At 44.0% G+C, this 20,009-nt stretch overlaps 1 protein-coding gene across 2 annotated transcripts in view; it reads left to right on the plus strand.

The window, feature by feature from the left end:
* Positions 1 to 9,863: 9,863 nt before the first annotated feature.
* Positions 9,864 to 20,009, plus strand: part of SLC2A13 (solute carrier family 2 member 13) — a 152,697-nt gene continuing 142,551 nt past the window's right edge. For both annotated transcript variants that reach the window (XM_051805017.1, XM_051805018.1), the window contains exon 1: positions 9,864 to 10,647. In XM_051805017.1, coding sequence (XP_051660977.1) covers positions 10,095 to 10,647 — 553 coding nt within the window. In that variant the 5' untranslated portion in view covers positions 9,864 to 10,094. The remainder of the gene's footprint in view (positions 10,648 to 20,009) is intronic.

Below are 20,009 nucleotides of genomic sequence, written 5' to 3' on the forward strand. Positions count from 1 at the left end.
GCGTTGAGAGTAAGCTGTAACAGTTCATTTGGGTACATGTCCGGAATAAAGTGCCAGAAACATTCAAACACACAAAATATCTTTATTACATGTTTATTATTGTGTGGCCTTAAAACCAAATGCTACAAACAGCATTTATAACATGATATTAACTAGTAAAAAGGGAGTTTAAAGGGATACCAAAAAGAGATCTTAACACAATATTACGGATAACTACTAACATGATATTGGTTAGTAAAAAGGGAAATTAAAGGAAAAATACTATGAACAACTTATTTATGTAACAATATTCAATGATAAAAGGGGAATTAAAGGGATATTAAAAAGTTTGTTCTCTCAGTTGCTTCCTATCAATAAACTGTGCTTACCCACACAGACAGGCCAGGGCTGTCAGTATCTGCAGCAGCTGGTCGGTACCCAGGCTTAGCGGGCGTCCCCGCGGAGCAACACGGTCTCGGTGGCAGGATGGGTATCACTCCACTCAGCAGTCCCGACAGCCCATTTTTATCAGCTCCACATTACACTACGCAGGGCCAGTAGGCAGTATAAGGTGATGCCTGAGTGGCAGCCAAACACCGCCTAGTCATTACCTCATGGCAGCAGTCTGCGCATGCCCTACATGTAGGGCAAGGGGAGAGTGACCCCTGCCCACATAATCTTCCTCCCATCATCATCTTTCTCACCCCTATGTATGACCTCTACCATTGTGTTTCAAGGGTAGATGTATCTATCTTGCAATGTGTAGCAAAACCAAGGAAGAACTCAGCTCTGATAATAGGGGATATCAAGCTGACTTGCTAAAAAGCACAATGGACTTTACAATTAACTTGCACCATAAAGTTACACTGTACCATATTCTAGCTGGTTTCACATCCTAATATGATTTCTTTCTCACGCCTCTATGCTCCATTGATCATCTAATTCAAAAGTACCCCCCTTACATAAGCACACATATTTCAGTGTAGCCAAACCTTTCACACTTTCTTAATGTGTTTACAGTCTCATGGTCTTGTGAAAAATACCAATGTCATTGCACAACTCAAGATGCAGTCCTTAATGTGTTCTGTTATCTCCCCAAGCTCTTACACTTACATAATTCCCTGTGACCTCTTTGGCTATGTTCCCCTAGGACATATTGAGGATACCTGTACTATTGATTAACAGTAGGTACCTGCCATTTCTGTGTTAGCTGCACACTTAGTGTCACCTACATGTCACTGTCAGACCTAGAAGCTCCACATATCCTAAACTGCATTGCTAATGTCTTAGAGGAGGCTGAATACACCATCCATTTACCTCATACATTTCATATTAACACATTATACATAAAGTGCATATTGCTTTAGTCTCTACTGACAATACCATATGTTGCTTTCTGTAAGCCAAGACCTCACATTTATGTCTGTATTACATGTGGGGCTACACCTCTCAGGGACATTGTTTTGTGGAGTAAATGCTTTAGTACAGGCAGCATGCCCAGCTGCCTATATCAAGGTGGGTATTCACACCATCTGCTTTAAGCATGTAAGCAGAAGTGCTGAGGCAGGAGCTACAGCTGCCTATGTAGTCAGCAGAGAGGCTCTTTTGCTCTGCTGAATAAAGTAGTGCTAGTGAGAGAACTTGGGTGCTGATCCATAAAAGGTAAATGTACAAAATTTTAGATCACTTCAGCTTCTGTTTTGGAGAAAGCCAACAGGACCTGACACAAAACCTGGGAATGGATTGCTCCTGGGTCCATTCCCAGCAGGCAGTATGAATGGGCCTGCACCAGTTGTTGTTCTCTGTCTCAGACAGTCCTCCATTGTGGTCCCAGCACTTCTCATGCCACGTGCACTCTTGGTGGTGAACAAACACCACTTGCACAGTGGGCAAAGCTGTCTTTTTATCCAGGGCGCCCCTGTGCTCCCTCAGATAAATGTTCCAGGAATAACAAGGAACTACCTGTTCCCTAGGAGATCACTCAGGCTGACCTACAGTTCTCTCTATCCTTCTTCTTGTCTTTATTTTAAAAATATATGTAACATTAACCTTCTTGCAGTCATCAGGGTCCTCTCCTGCTTGCCATAACTTTCTGTAGATGGTGACAGTGACCTTGCCATGACACTGGCCAGCAATATTGATGCTGTGGAGTGACCACCACCTGACTCTATGGGTTTGAATGCATGCAAGATGTCTCAGTGCTCCCTAACTGCTGCTCTCCCACTGCCCTTCTCCTCCCAGCCTGTGCTGATATGTGCAAAGGCCAGACAGCATGATTCATATGTGACAGCTAGTACAAAAAAAGCTGCTGATTTCTTCAACCTGTTCTGTGTTGTCTTTCCCATCCACTTGTGGACCCATGTTATACCTGTAAGCCAAGGTGTCTTTTTACCTTAGTACCCTTTACATCCCTCACTAATTTTAGTTCCAGCTGGACTATAGCCTCGCTGATTTTACCCCTCAGTGCCTGAGCAGTGCTCTTTGCTCCTGCTCCTGCTTCTGCATATTCCCTGTCCATATTGTAGGTCCTCAAGATGATCCTTGCCTAGCCACACAGGCTGTCAGCTGAAGCTTCCTATGCTCCTGCACAAGGGTATAGTTCATGCACGAGCTCTCAGTAAGTCCTCTTTAAAAACCAATTAGCTCTTCTGGGGCCCTTCATGGCTGCTTCCCACAGGCTATTTCCTGAATAAGTCAGTCTGCTCACCCAGAGTCCCAACTCCATGGCTCACCTTCCTGGCTCTCTGCTGCATCTGTCACCTCATGGATGCTGCAGCCCAAGCAGTGCTCTGTGACCCCTCTCACCCCTTCTTCCCTGCTTCTCAGCAGAAAGCCAGGCCAGCATTAAGCCATCAGCCGTGACTGCCTGCTCTTGCATTTGTATTAGGAAAATATCACCACTCTCAAAATCTCCTGGACTGTCTGCCCAACGCTGTGTTGTTCTTCCAGCGCACAAGCAGGTGGCTGAAATCCCCAGTGAGGACTGGGGCTCCAAGTGGGAGGCTTCAGCCCCTGCCTTCTCATAGCCCACAGTCTGTAGCACTCATCTATCACAGCATCCCCCAGGTTGCTCCTTGACCCAGAAACTCCCACCAGGCCTGTCTCCAGTTTGATACTGGGACACTGCTTTGTCAAGGAGCTTCTCAGTGTAAAGTGTGATGCCCCCATGTCTTCACCTGTCCTTCCTAAATACTGTGTATCCATCCATGTGCCAGCTGTGTGCACCACACCACAGAGCCTGTGTGTCCCTGAGGGCAGAGACTCTGCGACTGTGCCTGATGGTGCAGCTGCTCCTCCTGATTGACAGGCATTGTGCATCACGGTACAGGCACCTGAGGGAAGCCTAAGAATGCCTGTCTGTCAATGCAAGCAATAATGGAATGGCTCAAATCTGCCTTATATAGGCATATAATTTGTAGCTGTAGAGAGAAGCAGTGAAAACAGCCTGGTACCTTGGAAAGCCTCTAGAAAGATATCCTGCATGTTTAACTCCCAGTCTTTCACCTTTCAGATATATCCAGGGCCATGTGGTAGTTAGTGTCAGATTGTAAGCGGAGTCCTCACTGAACGTATAGAGGCTTTTTAAAAATCAGTGGTATTACTTTGTGATGAATATCAGCTACTTCCTACTGACGGCATTAACCTGCCCAAGGGATTAGCACATACTCATATTAACTGCTTTGAAGGGATAAAAAAATCACTATTAATGCAATTTTCATGAGTGTTTAATGTTATATTTAAAATTATTACTGTGGTTGGTGTGATGCTTGTCAGGGAATGGTTGAAATTTCTAGATAGAGTTCCATAAAACATTTCACAGAAGACCTATTTTAAAATGCAGCAGCTTTTAATACCACAGTAGAAGAAAATAGATTAAAAAACCCCTTACATTGGTGGAAATAGGACTTTTCAAGTACAGATAGAAGAAAGAAATAAGCAAGGAGGCAAAAAAAAATCACAGCTTGCTGCTTCTCCATCCTCTTTCCCAGCCATGAAAAGTGCTAGTTTTCAACTTCCACATGCCAGAATGATGCCCGGCACGTATCAGCCAACTTTAGACACTCTCTGCATGTATTTTGCCTTTGCACAGGGAATCACATGGCCCAATTTCCTTTTCAAAGTTACTTATCCCTCATTTACAGCTCTCTCAGAAAAAATTCACCAAACAACTTTCGACGGATTCACTATCTGTCAGATCCAAAGGGTATCACCAAATAATGAGTCAGTTACTGAATTCTTCCTGGGCAGTTTCCCATTTCATTTGTAAACTCAGATAAAGCACTTCTGTGCAGTGTCCTGCCCAGGGGCAATGCAGTGTCAGGACTGACAGCAAAGTCAGCTTTTAACCTGCTGCTTTCAACATATGGCTTCTACTTCTTAGAACTCTATTTGATGGAAAGATTTTGCACTGATTAGGTAAAATTTTTTAAATTAGTGAATTCATGCTGAGTCAACCACTACTTTTCTAGGGATGGGGAATAGTTTGCAGTCATATATAAGCCTAAAAGCCTTTCTGATTTATTTTTCAGGTTTATTTCCTTAAATGGTAGACAACTGATGTACTGGTCTTATATAATCCATAGAAGGATTTGGTTTAGAAGTACTGTTAACCTTTTAGGAAAATGGACTCCTATAAATCGGATCTGTTTTGTGAGCAATAGAATTAAAGGGCTTTGGACTGAAACTAATGGTTTTGAATGTAGTTCTCTTCTTCCTGGATATGTCTTCCATGTACACCAGATGCTAGGTGCTCATTGGAAGAGAGCATTACTCTGACCCCAGGAATGACTGAGGGATGGCCTGTTGTTCTTCTGGGCTTACCTGCAGCACTTGAGGAGGTTTCAGTTTGGCAGACAGACAAACAGCTCTGTGTTGGCACATGCTTGTTTGAAGATACGGCGTATGAAGAGCGGTGTTTCCCTGGTATCTTGCAGTTAGTGTGCCAAATCCTTGATTTTCATGCTGCCATGTAATAACTAAAGTAAATATAACTTTTACAGGCTAATAATGACTTGATAAGGATTGTAACCCAGCAAATCATCTTTGCAAGTACACAAATGTAAAAAATACTAATTGTACAATAATAAAACTCTGCTTCCCCCCTCTCACCCCACATTTTGCACTGCCACTGGTTTTCAGCAAGTGTTGGGCCCTGATTTTTGAAGCAGTGCATCTAAATGGGCTGCCTGACTCTCACCCCTGGACACTTGCACAGAGGTCAGTGCACAGCTCTCTGTTTAATGGCTGCAGACCTGCTCGGGGCACACTGGATTTAGCAGCACGTTCTCACACATGTTGCTGCTGACTCTACCCAAGACTCTGCTTCAGTCAAATCTCATTAGATCTTCGTTTTGACAGCCAGAGGCAGAAAGGAACTGTTCTCCTGCCAAAAATCGAGTCCCGGCTCTAAAGCATGAAAAAGCTGGAGATCTTAAAAATAGAGAGAAAAATTTAACTTCAAAACCCATGTGTTTTCTACAATTGCATTTTCAATGGGTCTGAAATGGGCTTGCTGGAATTCAGATATTTAGCATGAGAGAGAGTGAAATTATGCAAAATGTGAGCTCAAATGACTACTTTGGTAAAGTTACCTGAGATTAAAAGAGCCTGTGATGTGACGTCTTAGGTAACCTTAGCTGTACTGCTGCGAGCTCTGCCTGTCAGGTAAGGAATGCATCATCCCACAGCTTGTCAGCTTCTTTTTGCAATCACCACCATGGCACATTCTCCAGCGCTAAGACGGTAACTATTTCTACTTGTTAAGCAATTTATCTCTTAACACTTGACCAGTAGGGTTAAATGCATGATGCTGGTAGGTTCCTTGCTAAAAAATTCTGATGTTACTTTCATTTTGAAAAGATTTTACAGAGGAGGTCAATAGTGATGTCCCAGTTTACAGCTTCACATAACTGCAGTAGAAGGTAAATAATAGGCTGAAAGTCACGTTGCAGACTAGGACAGCCTGGAATGAAAGTCCCACATAACAGCATCCAATTGAGAAGAAATTATGTATATGAAGGGTGACTTCTGTTGAGGTATTGGACTAGGGTCTAATCAGGATCTGTACATATAAAGGAGAACCCAAAGCAAACACTGGAAGGATTACAAACAACTAAAACTGTATTGAGAGCTCTGAGATAGGTACATTCAGATAAATCAACAACTCTGTCAAGATAGAGAAAATGGATGGAGAAGGGATGTTAAATGGGGACCAGAAAACTATGGAATGTATCTGAAAGTGTCTTCTTTCCAAAGAGACCAAACAATGTTGCAATAGGATGAACTTTGGAACAAAAGGAAGGTTTATGGCAATACATGGCTTATTTAAAATTGTTTCTAAACTCCTATTTTCAGACCCTTTTTTTCTCTTTTAAAAACTAGAGTAGTCCTTATAGTCCCAACCTTATATTACCAACACATGTACGAAAAATCAACAAACTGGTGTTTGTTTCTTCTCAGCAGAAAGAATATGTTTTGTATAAAGTGGTACCCCACCATATTCTTTGGCACACTGATAATGTCTAATTCTGTGTAGAGAAAAGGTTTCTGAACCTTGAGACCTGCAAGCAAACTTAACTTGTAAGAAAAGGTTCTGTCACTACTATCACTACTTTTTCAAAGTTTCAGACATCATATCAGCTTCTATTATAAACTGTATTTGCTGATCTGTTTTTGCATATTCAGCTAGGCAATTTCCCTCAGCCCAGCACAGTGGTATTTCTCAACTCACACAGCAACTCTGTTTGTGGCAAAATAATTGACTATCAGAGCAGGCTGCTTAACAGAGTTTAAGGCATTATAACAGTAACAAAAAAAATTATTTTAGAGCCTAAAAACACAAGAGGTTGCACACTGTATTGCTAAAACCCACATGAGGCTAAAGCCACAGCACTCACTGAGATGGGAAAAATTCTTGGTTTGGAGATCTGCTCCTTGTATTGCTCTTTTTTTTTTTTTTGGTGCAGCCAGTTTTATGTGAAGAATATAACCACTAGTGTCAGGGCTGGACCTTCTTTTGCCACAGAGTCACATCCTTTTCTTCTTCGCTGTCTGTCTAGCCCCATGGCGCCTACATTCTTGTCTGCATCGCAACACAATTTCCTTTAAAAATCCATCTTTTCCCCATTTAACCTACAGTCTTCTTGAGAGGTGAAAGATTTCAATCCTCCTGGGCTGAACCAAATCTGTGAATGTGGCCTCCCACTTGCTGGGTGAGGCTATCAACCATCAGGCTATCACACAACAGACCTACAGCATCTCTCTGTGCCTCTTGGCTGGTTTGAAGTCCCCAGGAGATTTCGGCACTCATCCACCCGCTTCTGAGTGCCAACAAAGAGACAGGAGCTTACTCCTAGCAATTCAGGTCTGGCAGAGTTCTGGGCACATGTACAAAGTCTCAGTAGTTTCCTGGAAGACATTTTCTGATGTATGCCATGTATCAACAACATAAAACCAGTAAAATCCTGTAATTATTCCTGCTCTCTGTGAAACACAAAAAAATTGAGTTTCTTAAAGGTGAACTAGCTCTTTGATCTAGTTCACAGTATTACCTGAAAAACAACTGTGCAAACTCACCTTAAAGGAGAGAATGAGGCAGTGCTATGAATCTAAACAGTGTTTCAATTAAACATTTAATCTCTTGAAAGCATAACATCATGCCTAAGATCCACCTAAATCCTTCTTTGGATTTGACTCCCCATCTTAGATTACTAATCATACCTACTGCATTTTGCATTACTGTGAAATTGTTTATAAGTCAGCTCTTATCATGAAATCCAGTACTACAGAAAAATTATCACAATAATGAAAATCTACAAACCAAACAAATCCTCTCTTTTCCTCATGAAGTCAGTCTTCAGTGTAGTGCATCCCAGAGCTGAACTTTTTGTTGCATTTCTTCACAGAATCCTTTTAAGAGGTAAGCTTGACAGCCTGATCTGATAAGAAATTATGTCTGTTTGTGATTGTGTTGGGCCAGCAATGGAAAAAATAAAAGCTTTTTGTTAGCTCTCTTGAGCCTCTATTAACTGCAACACACAGAATGCCTCCAGCTTCTGAGGTGACTGTTAAAAAGACAAGTTGTTTTTGTGACAGCCAGCTGTTGTGACAATATTCTGTGAAAGCATTCCTTCTAGCTGGCTAGGGATTTGGTGTGAACGCTTTCTGTGTAATGCACTGTGTCCTGCATTTTTATTTGGGGCTTACATAAAAAAACTACTGAATGTGGTGCTTGTGCTGGAGAATTCTGGAAGATTACAGCTTTTCTCCTGATGGTGCTGTAGAAATGTAAGCCAGTGTGCTTGTGGAGAACTGCCAGACCTCAGGGGACAGCTCCATGTAGCACAACATAACTTCATTCCTGATGCTACAACCTAGAACAGCTTCTTGCTCTAATGTTGGGTTGGCCCCTAATGGTCTTTGCCAGAATAAGGAATGCCCTGTGCCATATTACCCAAACCTTGATTAAAAATAACTGAACGTTAATGCACTTAATTTTGACCTAGTTCAGGCTTCTCACATGCTCAAACATGGAAGCTAACCTATTGTATTTAGAAATGCACTGCCACATCTGTCTCTAACTGGATTAACTACATAGACAATTGTTATTGTAAGTCATTTCAGTAACTACAGCTCACTATATTATTGAGTTGGTATTAACTGGACCACAGTATTAGCATGTCACAGCTTGCTTTGAGGAAGAGGCAAACCACCAAAGAGGCTGTGTGCAGCTGGCCATGTTGGACTTTGCTCCCTCATCTAATTTTTAAATTCACATGGCTATGACTAGTACTGCTCACAAGGTGTGGGCTGGGAATAACTGATCCAATTAATCACCAAAATTCTCCAGCTACTGGCTGGCCTTATTATGAGGATCTTTACAGAAGACAGTCAAGTCAGAAGAAAAATCCTGTTTAATGGCATATATGTACCATTATATACACAATGAAACACAAATGATAATATTGTGCTGTGTCTGCTTTTTCCACAAGGTCTGTATCGCACCTGGAGGCCCTTCCGTGTGCACAGATGGCACAGACTGCCCAGGTCCCTGCAGAGCTGGGCACCTCTCCCCACTGACAGCATCCCCACGGTTCAGCATCCTGGTGAAAATCCCAAATATGTTTGAAAATGGAATTACCAAAACGTGGTGTTCTACGTCAAGCATAAACAGGAGAAAAAGCTCCAAGCTCTGCTCCTGTATGGTAACAAAACCGTTCCTTTCTGAACAACTGCTGGAAATTTCCCCTTCTTTTTTTTTTTTTTTTTTTTTTTGGTTGTCACAGAATTGATAGGGTTGGAACGGACCTCTGGAGATCATCTAGTCCAACCCCTGCCAAGGTAGGGTCACCGAGACCAGGTTACACAGCAACGCGTCCAGGTGGGTTTTGAATATCTACAGAGAGGGAGTCAATGGGGAAATGTCACCCAGCACTTCAGAAAATTGCAAACGCGGACGTCGAACGCTGTCTCCGCTCAAACCGACCCAGTTAGTAAGTTAACTGCGATCTTTACGTGCGCTAAGCACCTGGACAGCGCTTACCGGGCAGCGCCGGCACCGCGCGGGGGGCGGCCCCTTCCACTGGGCACAGGCGGGGGCTGCCAGCAGGAGCATCCCTGCCCCAGTGTGAGGGACCGGCCCCCGGGCTTGCCTGGCGCCCACCCGCCCAGCATTTCCTTGCCTCCCTCCTTCCTCCCTTCCCCGCGTCCCGCCCCGCCGGCCCCGCCGCCCGTCCGCACCCCCGCCAGTGCGCGCGGCGGGGCGCTCGGTGCGCACGCGCTCTGGCCGCGCCTGCCCCGTTCCGCGCACCGAGCGGAGCGGGGGGGCCGGGCCCGCCCCCTGCGCCCGCCGGGCCGCGCTCGCCGCTGTCCCCGCCCGCCTCCGCCTCCAGCTCCGCCCGGGCGCTGGGAGCGGCGGCAACTTCCCCTCAAGTCCGCCCGGCGGCGGGGGGATGATGCGACCCGTCTGAGCGCGGCCCGAGAGGGGCGGGCGCGCCGAGGACAGGCAGCGCCGGCAGCAGCGGCAGCCCCGCCGCCGTGGTCAGAGCAGCCCGGCAGCCGCCCGCCTCAGCCCCCTGCCCTCCCCCGGCCGGGGCGGGAGCCGCCGCGGCCGTCCCATGTCCCGCAAGGCCAGCGACAATGTGGAGTACACGCTGCGGAGCCTGAGCAACCTGATGGGCGAGAAGCGGCGGCGGCAGGCGGACGGGTCCGCCGGCTCGGGCGCGGCGGCGGCGGCGGGCGAGCGGAGCCTCATCGCCGCCGAGTCCTGCTCCAGCCTCAACAGCGCGGCGTCGGGCGGCGAGCTGGAGCGGGCGGCGCGGCGGCAGTTCCAGCAGGACGAGACCCCCGGCTTCGTCTACGTGGTGTCGGTCTTCTCCGCCCTGGGGGGCTTCCTCTTCGGCTACGACACCGGCGTGGTGTCGGGGGCGCTGCTCCTCCTCAAGAGGGAGCTCAACCTGGACGCGCTGTGGCAGGAGCTGCTCGTCTCCGGCACGGTGGGCGCCGCCGCCCTGTCCGCCCTGGCCGGCGGCGTTCTGAACGGGCTGTGCGGCCGCCGGCCCTGCATCCTGCTGGCCAGCGGCCTCTTCACGGCGGGGGCCGGCGTGCTGGCTGCCGCCCGCGACAAGGAGACGCTGCTGGCGGGACGCGTGGTGGTGGGGCTGGGCATCGGTGAGTGCCGCGCCGCCCCGCCGGGCTCCCTCCCCGGGGGGACCCGGCTCCTGCCCCGCCGGAGGCAGAGCTCCCCCGGGACAGGTTTAACCGAGGCAGAAATCCACTCTTGCTGTGGGGCAGCCCGCGGGCAGAAGGCGAAGTGGCCCCTGGGGTGTGCGGGGCGAGGGGGCTGGCGAGGGGAGCGCTTGGCTGAGCCGGGTCCGGAGCGGGGTCCGGTGGCGATCGCGGCGAGGTGTGCGAGAGGGCGGTGTGTGTGTGCTTGCCCTACTCGATTTTACTTACAGGTGGTGTAGTCCTGACCCTTTTTGGGGAGAGTTGTCCCATTTCTGTACGAGGAGAATAGTCTCGCATCCTTTCTGCATTTTCATCTTTCTGGTGGTCTGTCAGTGTCAGCAGCGCACACCGCAGGCTTTGCATTTGAGGGGGTTCTGGGAAGTTAGGGGCGACGAGGAGATCACGCCTATCTTTCCGAACTGTAAAGACCTCCCTTCAGGTTCACTGGTCAGCTTTGCTTGGGCACTTGGGCGCTAAAGGAATGCTTCTGGGACAAGATGAGGTAGTAATCTCTCTGGTCTAAATGAGATGACGCTTGCTTTGGAAGGCTTTGGATTTCATTAATGGCATCCTGAACGTGAATTGCTGCTCTTTGATTACCTTCCTATATGCATTGCATAACTTGCAAAAGCAGTAGGTTCGGGTAAAACTTTATAGTTGTTGCAAAGAACTTGGAGTGACGGCTGTTTCCTCCAACACATGAGATTGGTTTCTGTGCCAACTATGTCCTAAATATTCTCCAAATTTTGGTTACTCTTCAGCTTCAGCTGCCATCGTGTCAGGCAGTAATCTGAATTATACTTGTCATCAAAGATGGGCTGTATGAGGTTAATCAGAATCCTGGGACTATAGTAGGTATTAAAAAAAAAAGGGGAGGAAGAGAGAAATGAATCTTTGTTATTGTGATCTTGCAACCCTTTCTACGTAAAAGCATGAGGACAAACTGAGAATTAAGACTTTTTTCCCCTCTAGTTAGCAAAGTTCTGTTTCTTAGCCATTGAATAAATATTTGAATCCTCCGGCTTGTTATAGACACACTTGCTGTGATGCGATTCATGGTTTTATTAAGGCAAAAAGTTAGTGAGTCATAATGAGGGCTGTCAGAAATAAATTGACTCTGTCTACAAAAGGGCTCATGCTGGTTTTCCTGTACATTAGGGGACATCTTCAGGTTGCAGTTTACCTATCCCAAGTTGGGTGAGTTTTCTTATTTTTTAAATGCTACCTCTGTATTATTTTTGTTTAATCAAGACTTCAGACTGCAGAATATTGATAACATTTGTTATAAAGTTCAGTAGACAAGAATACTGAATTTCACTATGAAGTGGCATAACAGGAATTTTGATGGCAGTATGTAGTGCATATATTTAGTGGTAGATAGTAAAAATATCAAATTTGACATCTTTTTGTGTTTGTAAAGCTTCTCATGTTCTTTGACAATAACTGGTTACATTGACAACTTCAAGGAGGGGGCAGAAAAAGGAAAGGGATGGATGGTTTTCTTGACTCCCCTGTATGTGTGTCTTGTAGAGACATACACAGACATGTTGGAATTGTTTTACAGTGGTGCAAATAAATGACACTGGTATTGTTGGAGAGATACGAGACTTGGGGCTTAATATAGTTAATATATAAATCACAGAAATGGAAATTGGGAGATAGGGGTTGTTCTTTTGTGCAGCTGTAGATCTCTTTTGTGGTCAGGGGAGAGCAGTCTCTCTTTGGCCTCTGTCCACATCAGGGACAGAGGTGGTGGTTCTGTTGGGGCTCTGGAGAGCTGAAGAACTGAGATATTTTCTGAGGACTCTGAGCACAGAGACACTGTGTGCCTTTGTGATGTTTTCTCCTTTTTTTTTTAATCAAAGATTGCTCTTCTTTATGTGATGGAATATATGACCAGGAACAGAGCTTTGCCTCGAATTGCTGTAGTGAAGCATCACAAGAGACTCTAGGAATTGCAGAGTCCAATGCTAACAGTTTATTTTACAGAAGAAAAAACCCATAGTGGTTCAAGGCTGTTCTCATATAGCAAACTGCAACAATCTCTACATTGAATTCCCCACTAGAGGGAGCCTGGATAATTTCATGAAGGCATTAGAAATTGGAACTTTTTCTTTCATATCTTGGAGGCTTCTGACTGTCATTTTACTGCCCACAGTGACCCAGAACTTCCTAATGTTGATGTAAAGAAGTCTGCTTAGTAACATGACATTTCCGTGATAGTGTGAACTGCTAAAATGTGAGGGTGCAGTGGTGTGGTGTTATGAATGCTTTCCTACCTGAAAACCAGTAAAAACTTCTTGACTGTGTATAATTTTATACATTTTTGAGGTCTCTTTCCTGTAGCTCTCTGCAAATTGCCTATCAAGAGATCCACTCCAGAAATATGTGTTTGCTTGCATTTAATAAATTAATTACTCTGTTATGGGCAGTACTGTGGTGCTGTAAAAGCAGATGTGGTGGTTACCTATGGGACTTCCCTCTGCCCTTGCTGGTACAGGGTGGATCTGTGTTGATTTTGTCCATTTGAGAAAAGGGCCTTTTTTCTTGTGACTGTGATTTATAAAGGCCTACAGTTAAATTTTCAAGGATGAAAACCACAGGATGTATGCTGAAATGAGGAACATCTCTCATTTGTCTGTCTTGTCCATTTCTTACAGTTTTCTGTAGAGATGTTTTGAGATGAAAAACTGTCCTTTTCAGCAATTATAGAAAGAGATGTTTCTGGAAAATAAAGACCTTCTCTCAAGGACAACCCCAAATCCTCTTTTATTGCAAATGCTGAATATATTTTTATGGTGGAAACAGATATGTTCCCCTTCTCTCCCACCTTCCCTCGTGTAAATACAAAATATAGGCAATGCATAACAAGGGGATACGTGTTCAGCATGTGCTTAGAATATCCTTAGATCTTTTCAGGTCTGAATTTCTGAATTCATGACAATTCCAGGCTAAATGGCTTAAGGGCAAGGTTATAACCATTATTCCCTCCTGCCTACCCCTTCCTGAGGGTGTCCCTGACTCTTTTTGTCTGAGCCAGATGTCAGGAATGCAGCATTTTGACAGATATTCATTGCAGCACACGTGAGCAAAATTCAGACATATGAGAAATTGAATTGCATGTGCTCGGTAGCACTTTGTATGAGCTTAGCTAGGAAAAAAATGTCATTGGACCTTCTGCATCTGATAATGCTGAAGGCCTCAGCCTGTTGCTGCAGGGTGCCCAACCACACTTGGTACAGGATTGAGGGTCAGCATAGTTTTGCCCTGTGTTGGCTGCTGTAGTTTGTGTGCTTGACAGGAAAGCCACGTCCTTCACTTGGCTCATCTTCGGTCTGAGGCCTTTTGGCCTGAGGTCAGGCCAGAACTGAAAGACATGAACAATCATTAGCTGGATGATTAGATTCTCCTGTCTTGTTTGGCATGCAGAATAAATGGTGCTCAATTAATGATCAGCTTTTCAGTGTTTTGTTTTCTTGCTCAGTGTATGGCTTAGGCATTGCTTAATGGACATGCTACCCAAGCATAGTTACTTAGGACTACAGTATGTGCATGTTACTGGGTCTGCAGTGCAAAAGGCACCTGCCTGGTTAGGTGCCTTATCTTCTCCTTGACCCCTGTCTTTGGTATGTCTTCACAATGTGAGCCTCCTGCTCAGTGCTTTGTGCTTAAAGTGTCTGTAGGTTTTGTTGGGTTTTTTTTAAAGGCTGTATTTGAATGTGACATATGTAGTGTTCCTGGTAGCATCTTTTTAGTACATATGTAGGTCATTTTCTGAGCAGAGAAAACAAGATTGTACGCAGAATTAGACAGGAGTGAAAAGCGCTGGCATATGGTTCAGGGCTCCCCTGGTGGGACTGCCTTCTTCTGACAGTAAGGTTCAATAGCAAATACAGCAATAACCAAATTTAACCGAAGGACTTGGATCATATAATACCAGCTCTGTATTATGTTTCCAGTGTTAAAATAAAGGTCCACCACATTAGCTGGACTACCAGATGCACTGTGAAAATATTAGAAAGTAATTGGTATGACCTGTTGCCTGTGAAAGATGAGGATACGTGTGCCGGGTTTTATTATTACTTTTTTTGTACACTACTGAGCTTTTTCAGGTGATACATATTTTTATCTTGGAAAAACAGATTAATCTTCTCATTCCCCTTACCTAACTCCCCATGGAAAGCTCTAAAGCTTCAATCTGTTTTCATAACTGAGTGTCCATCAGGTTTTTTCAAAGGAGTTTACAGCTCAGTACATTTTAGAGTCACCCTCAGCCGCCAAATATGCTGGGCTGCTTCTGACAGATGCTTGTAATTTTCAGTCCAGAGTTTCATAGGCTATTTTTTGTGCTGGAGACAGTGGTTTGTTAATATAAGCTGGCAGTAGGGATGGAGGGGAATGGAGAGACAAATTGCTGGGTTGTTGGAATCAGCTCTTTTACTGTCTCTGCCCAGAGGTGCTCACCCAACTTTCCAAGGCCTAAAGCTACTGACGTTACTGTGTGTGTGCAGGATTGAATCTCTGTATCTTAAGAGCGTAATCTCTTCTTGTGCAAAAGCATCTGGAAGGATACATTAGCTTCTGACTGGAGCTGTGATCTTGCAGGGTACCAGGATTAATTTAAGATGAAAAACTGTATCTTTTGAAGTCTCCTCTAGTTTTGTGTGCGTTGGACAATATACGCGGTGCTATGCTCAGTTTGCTGTCATGTTGACAAGCACTAATTCCTTTATTGTTATTAATAAATCTTAATTAATAAAACTTGAAATTGTTTTTCTAAATGATGTCTCTAAAACATGGGAATTTTGTGAAAAAGTTTTCCCTGTACTTGGTCAAACTGTTCTATCAAAATGTAGTTCCTGTTGTATTTTAAGTATTTTTGTTTATTTTGGAAAAAATAAAAAGCATCCGTTTCATATGTGACATAAAAATGAAATTTTTATGATCTCCTTACTCCTGCTAAAAAGGCAACTTGAAGGAAACTTGCAGTGTTAAACACAGGTGTTTCCTTACCTAACTTGAAAAATTCATGTGGACACCGTATGTGGGTTTATTTTCAAACAAGGGACCAGTGGCATCCACTTACCATGATGCTGAAGACAGCAAATCATTCACCTGGGACTCTTAGGCTTTCTGATGTGAAGCTTGGGAGGAGCCTGGGTCTGCACTGAAGCTGCTGAAAGCCTAAAAACAGTGACTGCTGGAAATTAGGGGAGCAGAGAAACCTTTGTTTTCTTTTTGCAATGATTATGGCTGTGAACAAGTATCAAGAGAAGCAGCTGTTAATTATAGTATAAAATATGGTAACAGGGCTTTGGATGAGTGTGTAGCCATTTCACTACTTCAGCTAAACTCTCTTTCTGTAGGTCTTACGATGCACCTTGAATTCAAACTCTTCTAAAATACGTTTTGCATATGCTAACTGTAGAAATGAAGGGTTAAAAACACATTCCTGTTCTTTCGATTTCTGATCTTCCTCTGTTTTGTTGGCAGATTTAGACTGGTTTTATGAAGGTTTTATTCAAAATGCCTGTTCTGAAGGGGAATTTTTTGTCCTTGGTTTCTCATTTTGACTGTTTATATAGCAAGTCACTGAAGTTGGGTTTCTTGGCTCAGACAGTCTGTCCATTCTTCCTTCAAAAGTCCCTTACAGACATGCTGCTGGTGTGGATGAAATGCCACATGGTGACCTTGGAGCTCCCCACAGATCTATCTGGGTGTGGATAGGCCACAACATGCTTTCAGCCATGGTGTTAGCCAATGTGTTCCCACTCCTGCCTTGGGTTGATCTCTTATTGGACTGAATAGCAAGGGTGCCTGCCTTTCTGCAGCTGGGGACAGACTTCTTTCTCGTGTTCCTCCCCTTCAAACAGCGCATTCTTTTTTGACGTCTCTGTGTGTGTGCCCTGGTGGTTGCTCCTGGGTTGACTTTCATTGAAGTTCTGCTGTCTCTTTGTGTGACCATGTGTTAGTGAGCTCAAACACAAGTAGTTGTGTGAATTACAAAAAAAGAAAAAAAAAAAGGTGTATGTTTATTGATATGTTCAGCCTTTTACTGTAGGCTTTTTCTTTACTTGTCCTTCAGGGGTCTTTCCCACCATCCCCTGGAGATGGGTCTTTCAGTTGTGTCTATTCAGGATATGTCAACCCAGCTTCTGTACTTGAACTTTTCTTCCCCCCTCCTTTATTTTTCCACTGTAGTTCAGCAAGGGAGCAGCTCTCTGGAGGAGGTTTGTCTTCTGTGGCTAATCTGAAAGTCTCCTTGGTCCTCATAGAGCTGATGTTTTCCAGGAGCACCTGGCACCGACCTTGGGGCTCATTCTTTGTGTTTTACAGCAATAAGTGAATTCTACTTCTGCTCCTGAGTGACAGGACTATTTCAAGGCAAAAAAAAATTTCCAGGCAGTGTGGAGAACCCCAGTGATACCTGATGCTTTTAGCACATGGGCTGACAGGCTGAACAGTCTTCAGGGAGAATTGGGATTTCTCTGGGAGGCAATTGCTTCAGGCCCCAATTCTGGTCTCTTTTCAACACTGTGTTTTTGGGGAGGTCTGAATTTTCACAAGCCTCATGCTAACTGGTAGCATTGAGGAGCTCTCTAACCTAATGAACAGTCAGCCAAGGACATACTCTGTTGTCTTTGAGGCAGGAGTGATGTGGTTGTCAATCTCCACAGACAACAGACACAATAATAGGAGATGCCAGAAATGGAGGACCTGCTGTGTAAACAAAAATGTGTATCTAAAAGTAGAGTCACCTGGCATTGCACATATTTTCATAGTCTAGACAAAATTAAATAGCTTTAGAAATCTGTACCTTAAGTGGGAGCCCTGTGGCAAGAGTTTTCAAGCCTTTTCCCAGAAGTGGGAGTTTCTGCAGGCTAACCTGCAGAAACAAGAAGTAACAATCCTTTTGTTTCCCTTTTCATTTGTTCAGGAGCCTCATGTATGTGGTTTTCTCCACTGTTGTTTCCCTTGCAAGGGAAGTAAAACCAGTAATTGTGATTTTAATGTGTCTATGGACATAATCACTTTGGAAAAAGATTGTTTTCTGACAACTGGAAATATTAGGTATGTCTTTGTGTTTAGCTACAGCTCTTCTACTGTGGTATCATACTCTGGAAATACAGGGGAATATATTCCAAGTCGGAAGAGCAGAAGGGCCTGCCTGGGGTTACACATGTTGTACTGCCCATGCTGTGAGGTGTGTGGCCTTGTAAATAGGGAACATGTTGTGGTGAGCACTGCTCTGAGAAACATTTACTGAAGTGATTGCTGGCATGTGCCAATGGAAAAAGGGTTTTAATTTTTGGTTGTTCATAAGAAGTTCTTTTCTGTTCTTTCACTTAAATATTTGTTCTGTGCAAGAACAGCATAGAAACCCTACAAAGCCTTGAACAAGCTACCTTGCTTGGTAACCTCTGATCATTTTCTAGGTATGTTTTTGTAGTTTTAGCACTCCTACTCTTGGTTCACCAGATAAGGACTTTGAACTTAGGCCTACTCGAAGGCACCAATAATTTGAATTTGAAATCCATCTTGAACTGATTGCATCCCTAATGAATAGTTGGATGTAGGATTTTTGAGTTGAGTTGAATGTTGGCTCTTTTTGTGTTCTCCAACCTGTTGGTTGTTCCTGTCTGACTGTCTTTTTTCCTTCAAGTTGATGGTCATAAAAACGTGAAGGTGACCTTAGCAAGTGTCATTAAATGACTTCATGTTGTTAGGGCTGATACATTGCTGTCAGAGCAGTGCCATCATTCATAAGCCATCAATCACATTTATTGTAATAGAAAAAAAGTTAGGTATTGGTAGTATTTGAAAACTATAGCAATAATCTTGATTCATGCCCTTCTCTGAACTGCCTTTTACAGTTTAGTCAGGTCTTGCTTTGGCATCTGTCCGACTTCTGAGGGCAAGAGATGAACAGGTCTGCAAGTATTCTTCCTTTTCCCTGGTGCAGTACCAGAGCAGAACTGCTGGGCCCAGAGGATGAAGAAGGGAGAAGGAGCACTAGTGCTATCCTGTTCTCGTGCCTTGTGGTGCAGTTTAACCTCCAGCTGGTGGAAATGGGCTGCTCCTGTTCCCATCCCTCTGATTTCCTCCCCAAAATTATCATTAATTCTTGTCCAAAACATGTAATGGTACCACAGTAGTTGGTAGTTATCTGTGATTCTGTGGGGTTTTTAACCAATATTGTGAAAATTCAAGCAGTATGGCCCACTAGTTTTTTACAGCTTTAATCCTGGAGGAACTTGCAGTACTTAACCTGGAGAAAATAAATTTGTTGAATTACTCTCTCATCAGCTGCACATTCAGAAATGGATGGGCAGTCAGGATTCAGTAATTTTTTTAAGGAAGATTATCCTCATACTGAAGACAATTAACTTCTGAGCCTGTTGCAATTTTTTCTTCTGCTGTTGTACCATAGGCTTCACATTCCACCATTCAATTGCAAAAATTATCAGGAATTATGGAAGGAACAGAAAACTACTATTTTAAAGATGCCTATAGAAAGTTGGAAGCAAAAGCTGTGTATTGAAGCTAATAAATATACTTAATAAAGTAGTTATTCCTGAGATTTTGATAGGAAAAATGGTAGATAACCAAATATATTGTGATGAAAGCCATGACAATGAGACCAAAGCAACTTCAGAAACCTAGAAATATAACAGAAGCACAGAGCCTACATGAGGTGTTGAAGACAGGGAATGTTTTTGCTACCTGTTTGAACATCTAACTGGGAACGGTGAGAGCTGGGAGCCTAAGTTCTGGTATAGCTAATGGAGGATGGTATACTAGAATCCCAAAGTCAGATAACTCGAGTCAATGCTAGTACTCCTTTGGAATCTTTTTGTCCAGCATGTGATAGTAGGAAAGAAATTCTGCTTCTTATGGCATTTTTTGCTGTTCCTGGTTGTATGAGGACTTACTCTGCCTAACTGTTATTTTGAACTTACTTTTCTATTTGTAGCTGCCCACCTAGGAGGTTTTATTTAACCCATAGATTAATACATAATCCATATATTAAGGAGATAAAATCGTAGGGACTTGCCATTAAGTACTTGCTCTCTAATTTGGTTAATTTTTTTTTTTAGGGTTGTTGGTTGTAGCTGTGATGGATCATGTAGAGTCTAAAATCTGAGGAAGGCAGTGTGGTAATGAATGAGCTAGAGCACAGTGAGCATGGAGGAAGTACTGGTTAAATCCAAGGCTGTGTGTGCTTTAAGCATGCAGTTTGGCAAATATTGGCATATAAGTGACCTTTTTTGTTTATTCACAGGTCCTTGGTTATTGGACTGTTG

This window comes from Manacus candei, unplaced genomic scaffold (assembly GCF_025592945.1).
Source record: "Manacus candei isolate 608988 ecotype Guabito, Panama unplaced genomic scaffold, ASM2559294v1 h1tg000063l, whole genome shotgun sequence".
NCBI lineage: Eukaryota > Metazoa > Chordata > Aves > Passeriformes > Pipridae > Manacus > Manacus candei.